Here is a 19,148-nt window from a genome sequence, read left to right as displayed (position 1 = left end):
CGCTGGGTGTCCCTCGCACTGTCTTTGGGCGCTGTCTCACCGGGTGCCACTTCTGTAATCGGACCGTCTCAGCCGCCGGGTCAATCCGCCATCTTGGTGAAGGGTGTGCGTGCACCGGCTCACCGCGTATGCTCTTGGTGGATCGGGGGATCTGCTCTGTGCACTCGTAGTCCTATCGGCGGCCACTGCAGTAGGATCGCTCGTTGTTTTCTCGATTCGCGCTCCCGGTTGGCGCCCTTAGTGTCCTGAGTGTCGCCCGTCGGACTCCGGCACCACGCACAACCGGGGATCACCTTTTCTAGGTGCGGTGTCTCGTTGTCTATGCACCGCCGGTCTGCGCCTTCCCTGGGTCAAGTGCACAGGACCTGTGGCGCTCTCCTCCGACTCCCAGACACGGCTCTCACTGCGGGGCCGCCATATTGTCTCGCTGGGTCTCCCGCCGGCCGCTGATTAAACTCCGACTGTAAGGCTCTGGAGTCACCGAAACCTCCCGCCGTCTCGCACACTTGCCTCCGGGCTATCCGCCACACGTTTCTCGGTGATTTAGTGAGTCGTGGCAGTATTTTGTGTCGGATTCTGATCTCGTCAGCCGGGAGCTCCCGGGCCACACGTCTAGCACGGCATGCTGTTGGCCACGCCCCCACTCTAGGGCCATTCTTAAATCGGCAACGGCGGGGGCACGCTCTTAAAGGGGCAATATCATGCTTTTTATAGAATGTGGGCCCCACGCGCCTATGCTCTTATCATATCGTAGCGGGTGTTTATTTCTTTGTATTTCTGATGATTCAAAGGGGGATATGGCCTCGTGATAACTTCTTAATCTATCCCAACGCCAATATTTTTATTATTAAATTCGAATTTCAGTGGTGGGCCCACCACTCATTAATCCACCAATGATGTTAGGGTGGCAAATCGTGTCATCCCATCATACAAGCTTGGTTGTTCTAATTTGGAAAAGAAAATGTATATAACGCGTAGTCTCCCACATTCAAACTAAACTGGATCTCTTATTATCAAATCAGTATCTTCAATGATGCCTTTAGGACGGGGAAGGTGCCATGGATGTACAAATAATCCAGACACCCATATTTACATCCAACCTCTATGCATTGGAAAATGAGGGGACTGTGGAGCCGGTTGTGTCTGAACGGCTGGACGGACAGACAACAACACAGGCTCCCACGTGGCCCCTCACCCAAATCACTGTAGTCCCCAAATCAAGTGTCAGCACCAGTGATAGGTCTGAAACACAGGAAGGTTTAACAGGTCTATTAACCCTCTGTGATGTGCATCCAATCTTCCTTTGAATTCAGGCCTTTTTTAATGGTATTCAGAATGGAAATGTACCATTGCTCGCGGTTCTTTCTCATTATGGTAGGGTCACCTCCTCTCTTATTACCTTCCATCCGTTCAATAACATACCATTTAAAGTCCGTTAGCGAATGGCCCTGCTCTTTAAAATGATCAACTAAGGGAGCATTTAGTTTCTGATTTTTAATTGCGGATCTATGTTTTAATAATCTAGTCCAAATCTCACGTCCTGTCTCACCAACATATCCGAGATGGCATGGGCAAACAATTAAATAGACCACATTTTTGGTCCTACAGTTGTTTAGTGTTCTTGGTCTCATGGTATATCCTTCATGGGTATATACCGTGCCCTGGATACACTGATCACAGATCGTGCAACTTCCACATCTGTAGTTGCCTGTTGCTGGTGTACCTGTGATCGTCGGTTGATGTGATCTAGGGCCCTCTCTGTATGTGTGCACTAAATTTTGCCTTAAGTTGTTTTGTTTTTGTTTTTCGCAAATAGCGGTTTAGCCAATTTCTTGGACGCATTGTCATTCAGGAGTCCTCAAGAAGAATTGACAATGTTCTTGATTTTATTACTTAAAGAGTATTGGCTCACGAAGACTATTCTCTTAGTATCATTAGGATATTCATGCTTTGTATCCTCTTTCTTTTGTGTGAGCATACTTTCTCTATTGTAAACTTGAGCTCTCTTAAAAGAGTTAGAGATTAATTTCTTGGGATAGCCCCTATCTTTTAATTTGAATTTAAAATTTTCAGAATGTTTGTAAAAGTCCTCTAATGTCGAGCAATTCCTGCGAAGTCGCAGGAATTGCCCGAATGGGATGTTGTCTCTCTGGGCCCTGGGGTGGAAGCTAGAGTAGTGAAGCAGTGTGTTTTTGTCATTTGGTTTAGAGAACAATTCTACTCCCAGCTTCCCCCAATGTCTTTGATGGTAAGATCTAAAAAATGGACACTTCTCCTGCTAAATTCAGAAGTAAACCTCAGATTGACGTCACCAAGGTTAAGCCACTCAAAAAACTCACATAAATGGTCTTCCGACCCCTCCCATATGAAGAATCTATCATCAATGAATCTGCTCCAAGTGATGACGTTCTCAAAGAAGGGAGCAGATTCATTGAATATATGTATGCCCTCGAATTGTCCCACATAAAGACAAGCCAGACTGGGGGCACAAGTGACCCCCATGCTGGTCCCCTTACACTGGATGAACAATTGGTCCTTAAAAAGAAAATAATTACTTTTCAGTACCAATTCCAGACATGACATGATAAATTGGACATTAGCTCCTCTACAGTCTATATGACCCAGGATGTTCAAAATGATGTTAATCGTTGCATCCTGGGGTATATTTGTGTAGAGGGCTTTAATGTCTAGTGTCACCATAATCTGGGTGTCACAGTTGTAGTCCTTGCCCTCAATGGTACTAATCATATGTGATGAGTCTTTAATGTATGATCTTAGATTTTGAACCAGTGGCTTAAGGAAGGTGTCAACATATTGACTAAGCGGCTCTAGGGGTGAGTTGATACAGCACCAGTGGGTCTGAGTGGGGAATTGTTGGTATTCTTATGGACTTTAGGGAGTCCATAGAATGCTGGAATGATCGCCTTGTCGTTAAGTAGAAATCTATATTCTTTATCAGAGACCCACTCATTTTGTTTAGCCAAAGATAGAAGGGCTCTAATGTCGTTCATTAGTATGCCCCAATGGGACATAGGTACCTTGCGATAGTGTTCCTCAACATCCAAGAGTTCCATACATGTCCTTTCGTAATCTATGGTGTCAAAAAAACCAACCCCACCCCCCCTTATCGGCGGGTTTGATTGTTATCATATAATTATTGTTAAGGTCCCTAATGGCATCTTTCTGTGGTTTATTCAGGTTGTGTGTTATGGGAGGCTCCCACAAATTTCTAATTTTAGCCTCAACTATCTGCTCAAACATTTCTACTTTTTTATCAACTAGACTGATGTGGGGTGTGAAAGTGGGTTTAGGTTTCAAGCCTGATACGCTCCTCTCTTCTATATAGTCTTTATCTTCAAAGTATCCCGTCAATCTAATCTTCCTAAAGAAAGCTTTCAAGTCCTTCTCTAAGAGGAGTTTATTCGCATGGCTGGTGGGAGCAAATGTAAAACCCTTTTCCAATACCTGTATCTCTACGCTAGAAAATATGTACTTAGAAAGATTAATAATCGAGAATTGGTTGGATTTTACCTCCAATACTGGCGTGTTCTGGTTTGGAGGTATTCTTCCTGAGGTTGATGCCTCACATTCTGGCCTCTCCCGAATCCTCGATTCGTACGCTGTCCCCTCCTCGGGCGTTGATCTAAAAAAGAGAAAGTTGCAGGGGATGTGGAGAAGGGGGGATTAATCGGGCCACCAATACCTGCTCCATAATCTCCTCCCTGAAAGTTCCTGCCTTGCTCATTTCTCATACTGACTTCCTCATCGCTCCCTGATCCTGAGGATTCTGAGAAGGTGATTCTCTTCTTCCCTCCCCTATTATAGGTAGGCCTTTGATTGTATGGCCGTTCCCATGTTTGTTCCCTCTGTTGTAAGTAATATTCCTTCTCTAAATCGGGGTAATTGCCCTCTACGCTGTATTTTTCGACATCCTTCCTCAGTTAATAAGTAGTCCCTATATCCGCTAATGTCAGCATCAAACTCTTCTAATCTTTTCTTCGCCTCTTGTACGACCGAGTTATCTTGGATCTCCTTAATTAGTTGTTCTATTTCTTGTTTTTCCAAGATTATGACCTCTTGCCCAGTTTCAATAATGAGGAGAAGCCAGTCTCGGCTGCATCTATTGGCTATATGGGACCAGGTCTCTAAGAATTTTCTTTGTTCCACAAATAGCCCTGGTTCATTTCTAATTTGTAGACCCGCTGGGATAACCCCAGCCTTTACATATTGGATTAAAAACTCTGCACGCATTTTGTCCGAGTAAGTTTTTTCTTTAAGTTGTAAATTTCACTCCATTTGTCATTATTTCCTGCGAGAACAGTCACTTTGCTGCCATTTTTCGTATTCATCGTTAACATTTTATTATACTGTTCCTCACTGAACCCAAATGTTTTAAATATGTCCATACGGTCACTGAGGGAAACAAATCTCACTCAATTATCCAGAAATGAGAAACAAGAGAATACAATCTCCTATATAGGAGAACCTAAACTCCCCAGCCAAACGACTGTACACAAGATACTCCAAAAGAAAGGGAGTGACCCCAAATACCAAGAGAGGGGGTACCAAAGGCAAATAAATAACAACTATCTTGGGTGAATTGTTTGTTGCACAAAAAATTCCTATTTCATCATCTCATACTTTCATACTCGTACACACTCAATCAGAGACCCCCAGACCCCACTAGTCAATTAACACATATATGAGAAGTATGGCCAAGAAATACATAAAAAGGTTATTTTTATTTTACAATAAGTCCCTATAACACATTCTTCAGATAAAAACACTTCAAGTATATGGAAAATTACATTAAAAACAATACATCGTCATAAAAGCTATGAGAGACAGCAAAATTTCAGTGTAAACAATTAATCACATAAATGGTAAGTTGTTTCCTATGGAATTCATCTATTCATGTATGGTGGAGTCTACAGCCCTCTATATTCTATTAGACCCCCACACGTTCCTTGAATACAACCAATTTCTGTGAACAAATGCGTTGACATGTTTCGGTGATATTATTCTTATTACGACCACCTTCTTCAAGACAAAATATATTATACAGTCTCCCTTGTAAAAATGTCTATACATATAAAAAAGTGTATATAAATAAAACACATTCAAAACCAACATATAAAAACATACTCTTTTAACTGTTCTGTACATTATATAGTCTCATAACCTTCAGGGGAGACCCTCCCCTCCCGTATACTTCTGTGCCAACAACCCATAGACAATAAAGATATCTACATCACAAATTTCATTTGTCTTTGAGGCCCCAGATGAATCCCAATTCGAGCCCTCAGTTAACACTAATCCAATACATTTCCCGAAAACATAGAAACATTGTCATACATTGTGCTTATAATTGGCCACCAGGGTCTGCCACTTAGCATACATCCCTCTCACATTCATATCACTCGGACTCATGACACAACCCAACCCACCTGAGTTCTTCCCTGAGTGGACCTGACTATTTAATGTCCTCCACTTGTAGTAGGCGGAGCTCACTCTGGCTCCAAGCGCCAGCTTTATAATTTCTATTATAGAATGGAATACAGCAGTATTAGTTTCCACTATGCGGTTCCTATTCTATTTATACGACAGTTCGTTACTCCCATTAACTTTCTGGACCTACCCTGTTTGGGGATACCTTGTTTATATTTTCAGTTCTTATGGTTTCCTCCACCTCTTGGGTTCTATGTGGCAGTCCTGCATGATTAAATAAGGATCATAGATGGGTACATCGGCCAATATACATATCTCCCTCATCCCCACTGTGCATGTTATACCCATAGATACACTCACCATTATATTGGTAAATATCTGCCAACTTTTATCATAACTCGCGCTGATTTCGCAGTTATATTGTTTTCATATGAGTATTATCCCCAGGTGCTTTCATGCAGCATCCGTCCTATGAATGATTGATATAATAATTAAAATTGTCGCTCCCCCAGGAACGAGAAGTGGCCTAAATTCTAAACATTCTATTTGATTTAATATCGCATTCCTAACTTCTGGCAGGATACATGCGGCATGGCAAACGGCTTCATTCATGTTATCATGATAATGACCCTGATTATATTTAGGCTTGATATTAATCATATATGCTATGGTTCTCATTTATATCAGATCATTCTGTCTCCTCATGCATAGCTATGCGCTAGCTGATATAGGCTTAATTCCATGCAACCAAGGCACGAGACTTGGTTCCTATTATATTTAGAGTCCAAGTCAAAATTCATTCTCTGCCCTAGCTCTAATTATGCTTTAATTTAGTGTAGGTTGCGTCTTCTCTGGACCGGTTAGCACGCTTATAATCACTCCTCTAGAGCTGCCCTACGCTCATAGATATACACTAGACTGGAGGAGAGTTATACTGTTACAGTAAATAACCGACCCCATTTCCTTCTACTTCTACACTCTAGCACTCATGTGTACGTGCCGAGTATAGCACGCTAACTTAGGTGTAACAACCAGCCAACCCAGTTCTAATTCGCCGATAGTCTGCTGTACGGGAGGCCCCCTTCCCACAATCCACGCGGCACACAGTAGTATTAGACCTAGAACGCCCGCGTTGCAATTCCTGGCGCCCGTCGTTCACTTACCTCATGCTTGGATAAGCGTCAAATGTATAGGTCCTGCCTCAACACCACTCAAGAGACCATCTATCCGTAGGCCTCCGAATATATAGTGTGTGCGGCATCTCTAATAACTCGCACCTGGGATTATTCAAAACGTCACCTCCTACCATTACGTAATCGTGACCAGTTACGCTGTGTGGTTTCAAGCTACCCTGCCTCTCACTCTAGGGCCATTCTTAAATCGGCGAGGGCTCGCTCTTAAAGGGGCAATATCGTGCTTCTTATAGAATGTGGGTCCCACGAGTCTATGCTCTTATCATATCGTAGCAGGTGTTTATTTCTTTGTATTTCTGATGATTCAAAGGGGGATATGGCCTTGTGATAACTTTCTTAATCTATCCCAACTCACTCCAATATTTTTATTAAATTTGAATTTCAGTGGTGGGCCCACCACTCAATAATTCACCAATGATGTTAGGGTGGCAAATCATGTCATCCCATCATACAAGCTTGGTTGTTCTAATTTGGGAAAGAAAATGTTTATAACGCGTAGTCTCCCACATTCAAACTATGGTTCTTTCTCTTTATTGTAGGGTCACCTCCTCTCTTATTACCTTCCATCCGTTCATTTTTTTTAATATTGCATTCCTAACTTCTGGCAGGATACATGCGGCATGGCAAACGGCTTCATTCATGTTATCATGATAATGACCCTGATTATATTTAGGCTTGATATTAATCATATATGCTATGGGTCCCATTTATATCAGATCATTCTGTCTCCTCATGCATAGCTATGCGCTAGCTGATATAGGCTTAATTCCATGCAACCAAGGCACGGGACTTGGTTCCTATTATATTTAGTGTCCAAGTCAAAATTCATTCTCTGCCCTAGCTCTAATTATGCTTTAATTTAGTGTAGGTTGCGTCTTCTCGGGACCGGTAATCACTCCTCTAGAGCTGCCCTACGCTCATAGATATACACTAGTTTGTTAGCTAATGGCCCTGCTGTTTAAAATGATCAACTAAGGGAGCATTTAGTTTCTGATTTTTAATTGCGGATCGATGTTCTAATAATCTAGTCCGAATCATGCATGAATAGATGAATTCCATAGGAAAAAACTTACCATTGATGTGATTAATTGTTTACACTGAAATTTTGCTGTCTCTCATAGCTTTTATGACGACTTATTGTTTTTAATGTAATTTTCCATATACTTGAAGTGTTTTTATCTGAAGAATTTGTTATAGGGACTGAATTTAAAATAAAAATAACCTTTTTATATATTTCTTTGCCATACTTCTCATATATGTGTTAATTGACTAGTGGGTCTGGGGGTCTCTGAGTGTGTATGAGTATGAAAGTATGAGATGATGAAATAGGAATTTTTTTGTGCAACAAACAATTCTCCCAAAAGAGTGGCAATATTCCTGCACAATGCATACACACAGAGATGAACGCACACTGCACGTCTTCTTGTTGAGTTTGGAATCTGGATAACTAGTTTGACAGTTGGTCTGGAGATTTCTTTGGGGGAAATACAAGACGCTCTGCCTCGATGCATTATACTGTCGCGGGGATCCTGCTCTCACACAGAACTGTGCATAGAGACTTGGAACCTCAGTGAATTAGGGTGTGCCAAAACTCACCTTAGTACCCAAAATCCTCTACCAGACTAGCAATCAGTGTCTCATTGGTTCTTACAAACTCCCAATGTTTAGACAACCTAAAACATGGACTTAGAACACCTCAGGTAACGTGGAACACATGAACACTCTTTCGTTATACCAACATATCAATCCAGAACGAGGAGTAAATGAAGACACGTGCAAGTTTGAAATGTTTATTTCTAATGCAGTGTTCTCAAGCGCAGTATCTTAGCTAATACAAGCAAACATAGTTACTAGCCAATAAAATACAAAGGGAGAAAGCATGTTAAAATGCTAAAGGGAAGAGGTCTAAATGGCAACTAAGTCTTACCCTCCCTTGCTAGTATATTATATTATATCCAAAGAAGGTCTCTTTGGGTTTTAGAAGGGCGGCCCCATACCTCTGATCCTAGTGGAAAGGGATTACATAATCTTCCACCAGCTCTCTGCATGCTAGATTCATCAAGTGTGTGTGCATGCTCTGCGCAGTGCATTATTAAAACGCGCCTAAAGCCAGAGTTGGCGGCAGCTGCATATATGTTATGTCTAGAACGTGCGAAGATCAGACCTCACAACAACCACTGTGTTGAAATAACCTTGAAGGCCTCTGCACTCACTGTTCAGACATAGCTTACCACGCAAAGCTGATACAATAGCAAAACATATTATTCTCGTGTGAAGAAAAATATTCTACTAGGCTCAAAGCTTCAATAACAATACGTGCCGTGTGCAGAAGCAGCAGAACGGTAAAATGGCGTTTAAACTTCTAACAAGCTCATGCTAACTTAACACAGTGTGAAGGCAAAGCATATCTATATGACAATACAATGTGGATTCCTATATCCAGGAATTACAAATTACATGAATTTAGAATTCGCTCACAAGATTCTACATGAATGTCTTTATAGGTCTTGCTGAAAATGACAATTGTCCAGCAAACTTGATTCAAGAGATTCAGAAATCCAAAGAGTGCTCGACAAAATCCCATGTTCAAAGCACTGGCTCCGTTTCCAATTCGATAACTCTCAAGTTGTCCTTTTTGCACAGTCCCAACTTCCTGGTTTATTTTTACCCTGGTGCTGCATTCATGTTCACTGTGATGAGCTTTGTTGTGTACAATTTTCTGTGCTCCTTATCAGTATTACTAGCACTGTTGGCAGAAGGATGCTCTAGAAACTTCCTTAATAAACAGTGTCCATGAGAAAGAACGTTACGGTTAGTCAGTTAGCCACTTGAGCCATGTGCCTGAAAAAAACTGTTCAGTTATGATCAAGAAAAAATGGTTAAGCACATGACATGTGAAGGGCTCGTGTTTTCTGACCTTTTGTTCCACATGCAACAGAACGATAGCACGTGCAGTTCCAGTATAAACTACCATGCCCATCCTACGCGCTTTATGGAGGCACAGCTTTTCCATTGGCCCATCTCTTCGTGAAGCACTTGAGCTTGTCGTTCATCCACCTACTTGAAATCCTGGCCCCTCCTATTTCGCGCATTCTTCTGAACTCTTCTGCAGCATGTGCTCACGCCAACAGCATTTTTCTAGGACGTCTCTCTGGCAACATTTCATCGCTCCAAGTACCGAAGAAAGCAAAATAACCTACATTAATTGAGGTATTTTCTTGCACGACATCTGTCAGCCGTCCCAATTACTATCGACTCATGGTAATGTAGACTTTATATTTGTTTATGCGTTTGAGGGAAATAGAACTTTTAAAAAGGCTCAAACTTCGCATTTGGAAACTAGCACTCAGGATGCTTAATTGTTTTTTGGATCTGTGCTTGTGGTGATGTAGACATTTGGAACTCTAGTTCGTCTCAAAGCTCGATGCAGGAAGTTGAAACTGTGCAAAAGAACAATTTGAGAGTCATGAGATTGGAAACCGTTCCCGTGCTTTGAACATGGGATGTTGTTGAGCGCCCTGTGGATTTCGGAGTCTCTCGAATCTAGTTTGCTAGACAGTTGCCAATTTCAGCAAGACCTATAAGGAAATTTGATTTAGAATCTTGTGAGAAGTTAATGTAATATGCAATTCCTCGATATATGAATCCACATTGTATAATGCATCGAGCCAGAACACCTTGTATTTTCCCCAAAGGAATCTCCAGACCAGCTGTCAATCAGGCTACCCAGACGTACAACCTAAAAAGAAGACTGTAGGATAGTAGGCTCTGCTTTTTATAGTGCCACCCACTTTTTTCTGATGTTTCACTGTTTTCCGACTTAAGTCTTGACTGGGGCCCTGCTATCCAGGACCCCAGCTTAGCTGCTTCCTCTCTAAAATGATTCCATGTACTTTTGGTACACTCCAGATTGGATACTGGGGTACCCTTATGAGTCCCTAGTGTATGGCACAATATGTACCCAGGGCATGGGTACCCGAGAGGCCTACCAGGGGATGCAGCATGTATTATGCCACCCCTGGGCAGCCTTCCAAAATGACACCACAGGTCTGCTACTGCAGGCTGTGTAAGGTGGTGTATGCACCCCTTACTTAGATATAGGTTCCCTATATCCACCTTATATCACTGCACATATAAACCTATTCAGGATTGATAAGGCCTACCTAAGACAGGGTGCTGTGTTTTGTGTGAGAGGGTGCCCATGCATGAGCAGGGCCCCCTGCAGCCTTCAGAATCTATTATCCAGGGTTGTTCTGTGATGCAGCCAGACCATATACTCTTCAGTGCATTATAACCTTGTTGTAAATGCTAACTTTGGAATGCCTGCAAGGAAGCATGTCATGTTTGGTGTTAAACACCTTGGAATCATACCTGCCCCACCCTCCCTCCCCCCCCTGCCAGTACTGGCGGCGGAGGTATCATTCCACCCTCCTAGAGGGAGAAACATGGCCACACCGGTACACCCGGTACCAGCTTAACAGAACCCTGGCATCACAAAATGGATGCTGCAGCCACAGACACGAGTCTGGCCTCCTGCTGCGGGACGAAACTCGGGCAGGGGAGACCTGGACAATAGGTTACCTGTCACAGGGAGGTGTAACCACCTCCCAGACAGTCTTTAGTGTTTTGGGGCTGGATGGGTGCACTCCAAGAGTGCTTTGAAGTCTGCACTGGGGGCACATTTTGTGTCCCTGTGCATAGCCCAGTTCAAACCGGTTGCAGGGGCTACCAGCCCCTGCTCTGGGGCAACACTGGACAAAGGAAATGGGTGTAGCCAACCCACTTTCCAAACCCTCCCATAGGTGGGTCCCCAGAGTGTGTCCCACCCCTTCCTTGGGTATAAAGTAGGACCCCTGACTACAGGACTTAAGATTTACCTAGACAAAACTCTTGATACTGAATCCTGGAACTTCAGCGATCTATAAGGCGCTAGATGACTGAAGAATCTCCCTTGGAGTAAAGGAGTTACTCCCCTGCCTGGCAGGCACCAAAGACGCATCTGACCGGTTTGCATCTCCGAAGCTCCCGCCAGACTCTGAAGAAGTTGCAACATAGGAGGTGGGTTCCCAGACTTCCCAGAGGCTGACCTGAGCTCCCAGCAAAACTGAGACCCGTAGCCCTCGTGGGGACCGTGGAACTGGAACCCTTGGACACCGTGCACATTTGCAAGTGCATATGCTTCTTGGTGATCCTTGAGGCTGTGCTTTGGGTTACTTGTAGCCCAGACCCTAAGCAGCAATTCCACTGAAGATTGCCGTGAGCCGGCTCTTTGTGTTTTCTCTCGAGGTACCATCGCGATCCCTGGTCCGCCGACTTGTGGGTCCCTGAGAAGGCAACATTAACTTTCCTTGGGCTTCCCTGGTTGCTCCAGATGTGCCCTGACTCTTCATCGCTTGTAGAGTCCCTGGACCTTGATGGTCCACACCGAAGCATCTTTTCTCTTGCTGCGTGGGTTGCTGTTGCCAAGGCTTGTTGTGTTGAATCCGAGCACCGACGCCGCAGCACTCGAAATCCTTCGTGGGACAGCTCAAATCCAGCTCCTGACCGTCGTCGACACGGCCTGGTCCTCATGGCTGCAGAGTCAAGCTTCACCTCTTCTCACCTGAAACACCCAACATCGGTGGGCATTCGCCTACTGGGCCCCTGGTCACTGGTAAGTGACCCAGGCTCTGTCCCCTCTGCTTTCAGGTTCTTCACCTCTTCGGATCATACCAGACACTTTTCTCTGTCGCGGCAGCAGCACTTTGCGCAGCTCTCCATTGAAAACTAAGACGATTCCTGACACCATTTGACACCTATGCACCTGGCTTCCCTGGGTGAGGTAATTAGAGTACTCTGGTGCTCACATGGGTGTTGGCTCTAGAACCCTTAAAGTCTAAAGGGTTTGCTCAAAGTCCTCCCCTAAGTGTCCTTTAACTTTAAAATTCCAACCGCGACTTTCCCCATAGAAGCTAGCGGCACTCTCCGCTGTGTTCTTACACTTGATGCGTCCCCCATGGGTCCCCTGTGTCAACCCTTGTGTGGTTTCTTGGGGTCCCAGCGATTCTACGTGCTCTAGACACTGTGTCTAGTCAAGTTGTGATTCTTATACCACTTTCTTAATATATGGTTTGGTCGCCCCCTGGGGCCCATTGTATATTGTGCTATTTACTGAAGTTCTATTGTGTTTATATTGTGTACCTTGCTCTGTAATCTCTTAAAGAGATTACTAGAGAGTGTTTATTAATAAATACATATATTTTATATATACCTTGTGTGGTTCTCCTTTCATTTAGACATTCAAGAGGTTATAATCTGGTAAACCAAGCTGCTTTTTACACTCCTTCAAGACTTAGCCTGAAGGCTGCTCTCCATAGCTACCACTAGGATAGCTTTCAATAAAGATTGTCTTTAATCCTATCATCAGTAAGGGTTGTTTGAACTGGTGCATGGTGCCCACTATAACTAGTGTTTATTTGGAAGACCAGGGAACCCCAAAATACTATGACATGGCGTAGTAATATGGTTTAGGAAAACAGTGGTCATGGTGAGGTCTAAAGGGGTCCTCAGTAGCAAAGGCTACTGCTTACTAGACTGAGTGTCACTCAAGCGCAGATTAGTAAACCGAATCCAGATTGGACTCAGTAAGCACTATATGTGTGGACACAACGTTTCTTCAAATGACATCACATTTTATTAACATCATAAAAAGGAATATCATCCATTGTTTCAAATAGTTCTGGTGCTCACACATAAACAAGATCATCATCAGGACATTAAGTGTGAGCACGTTGAATTGAGTGGGCGCCTCAGGGGTGGAACCGGCTGGACAGTGTTCCAAATGAAAGGACCTTGAAAGTAATTTGAAAGATCCGATAAATTATAAGGCGGACGCTTGGACTGTGTTCCAATTGAAGATATGTTGCAAGATCCGACGAATTATGCAGCGGGATTAGTCCTGCTTGCTACGAGAATCAATCAGAAGGACGACGACGCTTGCACTGGTCCTTTCATTTGGAACACCGTCCAGCCGGCTCCCACCCTGAGGCGCCCACTCAATTCAACTTGCTCACACTTAATGTCCTGATGATGATCTTAATGTTATAAAGATCGAAACGCCGTTGACCTTGCAATTAAGCGTCCATTGCTACATTTATTTAATTAGGAGTCTTTGAAAATTGTTTTCAATGCAATGTGAAGTTTTACTGTCACTAAGCACTTTCACTTCACGCACTTTCACTTCACGCACCTTCAATTGTTTGTATGAGCACCAGAACTATTTGGAAAAATGGTTGATATTCCTTTTTATGATGTTAATAAAATGTAATGTCATGCGAAGAAACCTAGTTTCCGCACATATAGTGCTTACTGAGTCCAATCTGGATTCAGTTTACTAATTTGCGAATGAGTGACACTCCGTCTAGTAAGCAGTAGCCTTTACTACCGAGGACCCCTTTAGGCCTCACCAAAACCACTGTTTTCCTAAACCACTATAACTAGTGGACAGCATATGCCACAACAACTACTCACAAAGACCTGCAGCGTGTGGTTTGTCTTTCTCCTTCCCTTTGAGCACTTTTGTGGGGCAGGGTGTTTCCTATGCCATTCATACCAACGTTGGTCCTCGGAGGGGGTTGGGTCCAATCATGTCCCATCATAACCTGGATTTCAGGTGAGTGGCCTGTGACAGCCATATTTCGGAGCGATGAGAGGTCCCATTTTGAGCATTCATCGCGCTGCGGCGATTCCGAGATGCAAGTTCTTGCTTCGAGGATGTGTTGCTCAGCGACGGTTCTGAGGAGCTATGACACTGCGAGGTCATGCGTTGAGGATGCATCGTGCAGCAAAAGTTCTGAGGAGCTGCAAGGTCCTGCTTTTGGGCTGTGTTGCACAGTGGCGGGTCAGATGCAGCGCTGTGAGGTGATGTCAGTTCTGCTAGGACCACAGCTGGGGTGGTAGAGCACCTTCCTGCCCACTTCCAAGGGTCCAGGACAGGGGTGGCACCACTTGGGGAGTTAAGTCTCGCAGCCGGCAGAGCACAGGTATAGGTTCACTGTTGTTGGAGCCTTTTCTGTCCCTGAGGCTCTGATCAGGATGCCAGTTAACTAGTCCTTGGAGTCAATCCAGTGGCCCTGGGTTCAAGATGCAGGTTCAGTCCTTCTCACTCAGGCAGCATGGTAGCAGTTCTTCTTGAAGCAGAGCAGCACAGCAGTCCTGGGTCTTCCACATGGCCAGGTGTGTACTGAGGAGTTGGATCTGAGGGTCCATCATGTATACCTGTTGCACACTTTGAAGTGGGAGAAGCTTCTAGAGGTGTCTTGAGTTTCCTGCCTCCCTACCATGGTCCCAGCTTGTCTCAGACACAAAAGACTAGTGTAAAGCCTTTTGTGAGTTTGATGAGGCAGAGTCCTTGTGGTGTGCAAATGTGGTAGGTGACTGCTCCGCCCCCTTATCAAGTCAGAGATGGCCCATCCTGCCAATACCTATTTTCCCTTTGTCTCTGTGTGGGAGTGCTACACAAAGACCAGCTGCCAGCTACACTTAGACATGTGACCCAGGATACAGGCTGCAGGCATCAAATGGTTGGAACAAGGAAATGCTAACTTTCTAAAAGTGACATTTTCAGAATTGTGACTTTAAATCCGACCTTACCAGTAAAGAGGGTTTTTTAATTACAAATCTTTAGTCTCCAAACGCATCAGTCTTACCTGCCCTCAATTAAAAGTTATCACTTATTAAATGTTATAAGGTAACCCAATGTTGTGCTATAAGAGTTAGGCCTTGTCGTAGTGGAAAACGAATTCAAGAGATTTTCACTACCAGGATGTGTAAAAGTTGAAAGTACATGTCCAGCTTTTTAACTACAATGCGTACTCCCCTATGGGTTGTAGGACCTACCCTAGTGGTGATTTGTATGTATTAAAAAATGTTTAGGCCTGGCAAAGGGTTTATTTTACCAGGTCAAAATGGTAGGCTAAAACTGCTCACAAAGGCTGCAATGGTAGGCCAGAGACATGTTTAACAGGCTACTTAAGTGGATAGCACAGTGAGTGCTGTAGACCCACTAGTAGCATTACATTTATCGTCCCTGGGTACATGTAGAACCACTTGAGTAGGGACTTGCAGGTAAATGAAATGTGCCAATTGGATGTAAGCCAATTTCACCACGTTTTAAAGGAGAGCGCACAAGCACTTTGTGCACTGGCAAGCTGTGGTAAAGTGCGCAGAGTCCTAAAAGCGAACAAAACTGGGTCCAGAAAACAAGAGGGTGAAGGCAAAGTGTGGCGATGACCCTGCAGTGAGGGCCAAGTCCAACACCACCTGATCACTATCCAAATACCACTGACTATCCCACAACATTGAAAAACAACTGGTAGCCTTGCACAAGTATAATAGGCGTCTCACTTTTCACTTGTTGTCTGATCAATATGATGCAAGTCTGGGTGCCCAACATTGAATCCGCCACATACATAAAATATAATTGTCTTATTAAAAATGTTAGTACATTTTGGAGATGTGAGGCGTGTTAATAGCTCAGGTAGACATCCTGCCCAAAAATCTAACTTGGCTACTCGAGAACCAGATGTCGTAACCGATTGTGTACAATCGTAAATGTGTTGTGACATGTTCTGTTATCCAAACAACAAATTCCGATCAACTTACCCGGTCTGTAATATTTGAAAATATACATCTGTGCCAAATATTACTTATTAAGAAGGGCCTTCCCCACACTGTTTTTTTTTTTTTTTTTTTTTTTTAATCCAAGGGATTTGTTGAAAGTTTGACTGTTTTGGAGGAGGGTTCGAGTGTCATGTGCCAATATTTTATCAATTTGTCTGTCACTCAAGCTTTCTACTAGGCTTCATTGATTACCAGTCGAGAACAAGAAATTCTTGAAAATGATGTGTTACAGGATGTCTCACGAACAGACCCAAACACGAATTGATTTAAAGGGCTCATCCCCTTATTCCAGAGCCAACAGGAATTCAGTTACAACGGCTTTTTAGAAGGCCCCAAAGCTCACTTCACTGGAGTGGAGAGGGGCGATTTGTGATGCTGACCCCTAGCTGTGGAATAATGACCTCTCTAGAAAGCCATAAAGGCCATGCTAAACCAATGTCGGAAATATCTAAAATGTACCTGTTTAATCTGCCGCTTTACTCCTCCATTGTGCTTTATTTGCCCTGCGCTTGGTGCTGATTTGCCCTGTGCTTGGTGCCGATTTGCTCTGTGCTTGGTGCCGATTTGCTCTGTGCTTGGTGCTGATTTGCCCTGTGCTTGGTGCTTTATTTGCCCTGTGCTTGGTGCTTTATTTGCCCTGTGCTTGGTGCTTTATTTGCCCTGTGCTTGGTGCTTTATTTGCCCTGTGCTTGGTGCTTTATTTGCCCTGTGCTTGGTGCTGATTTGCCCTGTGCTTGATGCTGATTTGCCCTGTGCTTGGTACTTTATTTGCCCTGTGCTTGGTGCTTTATTTGCCCTGTGCTTGGTGCTTTATTTGCCCTGTGCTTGGTGCTTTATTTGCCCTGTGCTTGGTGCTTTATTTGCCCTGTGCTTGGTGCTTTATTTGCCCTGTGCTTGGTGCTTTATTTGCCCTGTGCTTGGTGCTTTATTTGCCCTGTGCTTGGTGCTTTATTTGCCCTGTGCTTGGTGCTTTATTTGCCCTGTGCTTGGTGCTTTATTTGCCCTGTGCTTGGTGCTTTATTTGCCCTGTGCTTGGTGCTTTATTTGCCCCGTGCTTGGTGCTTTATTTGCCCCGTGCTTGGTGCTTTATTTGCCCCGTGCTTGGTGCTGATTTACCCTGTGCTTGGTGCTGATTTGCCCTGTGGTTGGTACTTTATTTGCCCTGTGGTTGGTGCTTTATTTGCCCTGTGGTTGGTGCTTTATTTGCCCTGTGGTTGGTGCTTTATTTGCCCTGTGGTTGGTGCTTTATTTGCCCTGTGGTTGGTGCTTTATTTGCCCTGCGCTTGGTGCTGATTTGCCCTGCGCTTGGTGCTGATTTGCCCTGCGCTTGGTGCTGATTTGCCCTGCGCTTGGTGCTGATTTGCCCTGCGCTTGGTGCTGATTTGCCCTGCGCTTGGTGCTGATTTGCCCTGCGCTTGGTGCGGATTTCGGCCATTTCATGGAGCAGTGCCTATTAAACAGGAGAAATGGAATGAAATGAAAATTCACATCTTCGTAAACTTGTCTTTTTAATTATATTTGGTGCAAATTGGTGGAAAAGAATACTCTCAAAGTAAATCATAGCAAATTATGGAAGTGTGCAGCTCGGCTGCACCAGATTGCTCATGTCGCCAGCTTCAGACTGGAGTTTTTTTGTTTGCTGTAGTTGGCCAACTGTCTAATGCTATTTATAGTGCATGTGCGCTTTTCTCTCTGTTTGGTCTTCGTGATTCACTTTCTGGCATATGCATGTGTAGGAGTTTGAAACCTGGAAGACTTTGCAAACTCACTGCCTTCCTCCTTTTATTTTAGGACCGTGAACTTCGACATCATTAAGTACCTGTATGATTTCTTGTGAAGGCGCCTTCCGAAGCCGTGCGGACAGCGGGACGTTAAATCGGCGAAGCTGTGTGTATCCATCCACGTGGATGTCCAGGCACCACAGCGCTGACTCTTGACTGAGACCAAGCAGGTGCTTGCCCAGCTTGGCATCCGATGCCAGTGCTCGGGTTGGCCTGGGTGGATCCGATCGGAGCATCTTTCCCAAGGATCTCAGAGTACGTGGATGCGATGTGTTAATTATAAACAGCGGGGTCCGAGTACAATCTGTTCCCTCTTAATGATGTTATCCTAGCACTGGAGTAGCCTGAAACCCATTTATTTGGGAGTTTGTTGTTCGATGAACTGTCCCCCGCGTTATGAACTTGGCGGCAGCGCGCGCCTTCGACTGGCTGGTCCCCACTCTGATGCTCTACAGGAGACCCTGCATTTACTGCCAGAGTGGCTTGTCATATGGTGACATTTGGAAAAGAGAGAGCCATAGCAGAAAATATGAAACAAAAGAGTACACTTAAAACGTGCCAGTGTGTACTGATGTGTGCATCGGAACTTTGAGGATGTGTAGGGATGTATCTGTCTGAATATTCATGCATCTATTAGCCATGTGTAATAAATTACTTTCATGCGCTTGTGTGCCAAAGGCCTCCCTTTCTATAGCAGTACAATGAATAACTGACCCTGCTTTTTCCCAATTAACGAATACTTGTTTTAATCAAACTGTCCAGGATAAACAACCGAGTTTTTCTTTCAGCTTTGATTTACAGGTGTATAGTATTTTGTGTATACCATTTTAAACATGGAACATGACACGAAGAGCATTGAGACCAAGGAAACACACATTTGGCAAAGGTTCACAGATCCACGACTACCAAGGGATTCCATAGTTTGCAATATTTTTTAAAAAAGCTTTTATAATGAACGTTTGGTAGTATTTTAAACATTGTTGTATAGTAGCTCACAGTATTAAGTTGTAGCGTTCACTTCTGTGTGCTTCTTCTAGAAACTTGTAGGTGAGCCGAGGCACAAGGA

The 19,148-nt window shown here is 44.0% G+C and overlaps 1 protein-coding gene across 1 annotated transcript in view; it reads left to right on the top strand.

The window, feature by feature from the left end:
- Positions 1–18,746, top strand: part of ORC5 (origin recognition complex subunit 5) — a 401,683-nt gene extending 382,937 nt beyond the window's left edge. The window contains exon 14 of the mRNA XM_078679036.1: positions 18,093–18,746. Coding sequence (XP_078535162.1) covers positions 18,093–18,138 — 46 coding nt within the window. The 3' untranslated portion in view covers positions 18,139–18,746. The remainder of the gene's footprint in view (positions 1–18,092) is intronic.
- The last annotated feature ends 402 nt before the right edge of the window (positions 18,747–19,148 follow it).

The sequence above is a fragment of the Lissotriton helveticus genome, chromosome 1_1, assembly GCF_964261635.1.
Source record: "Lissotriton helveticus chromosome 1_1, aLisHel1.1, whole genome shotgun sequence".
NCBI classification, from domain to species: Eukaryota; Metazoa; Chordata; class Amphibia; order Caudata; family Salamandridae; genus Lissotriton; species Lissotriton helveticus.
This window is presented reverse-complemented; position numbering and strand designations above follow the sequence as displayed.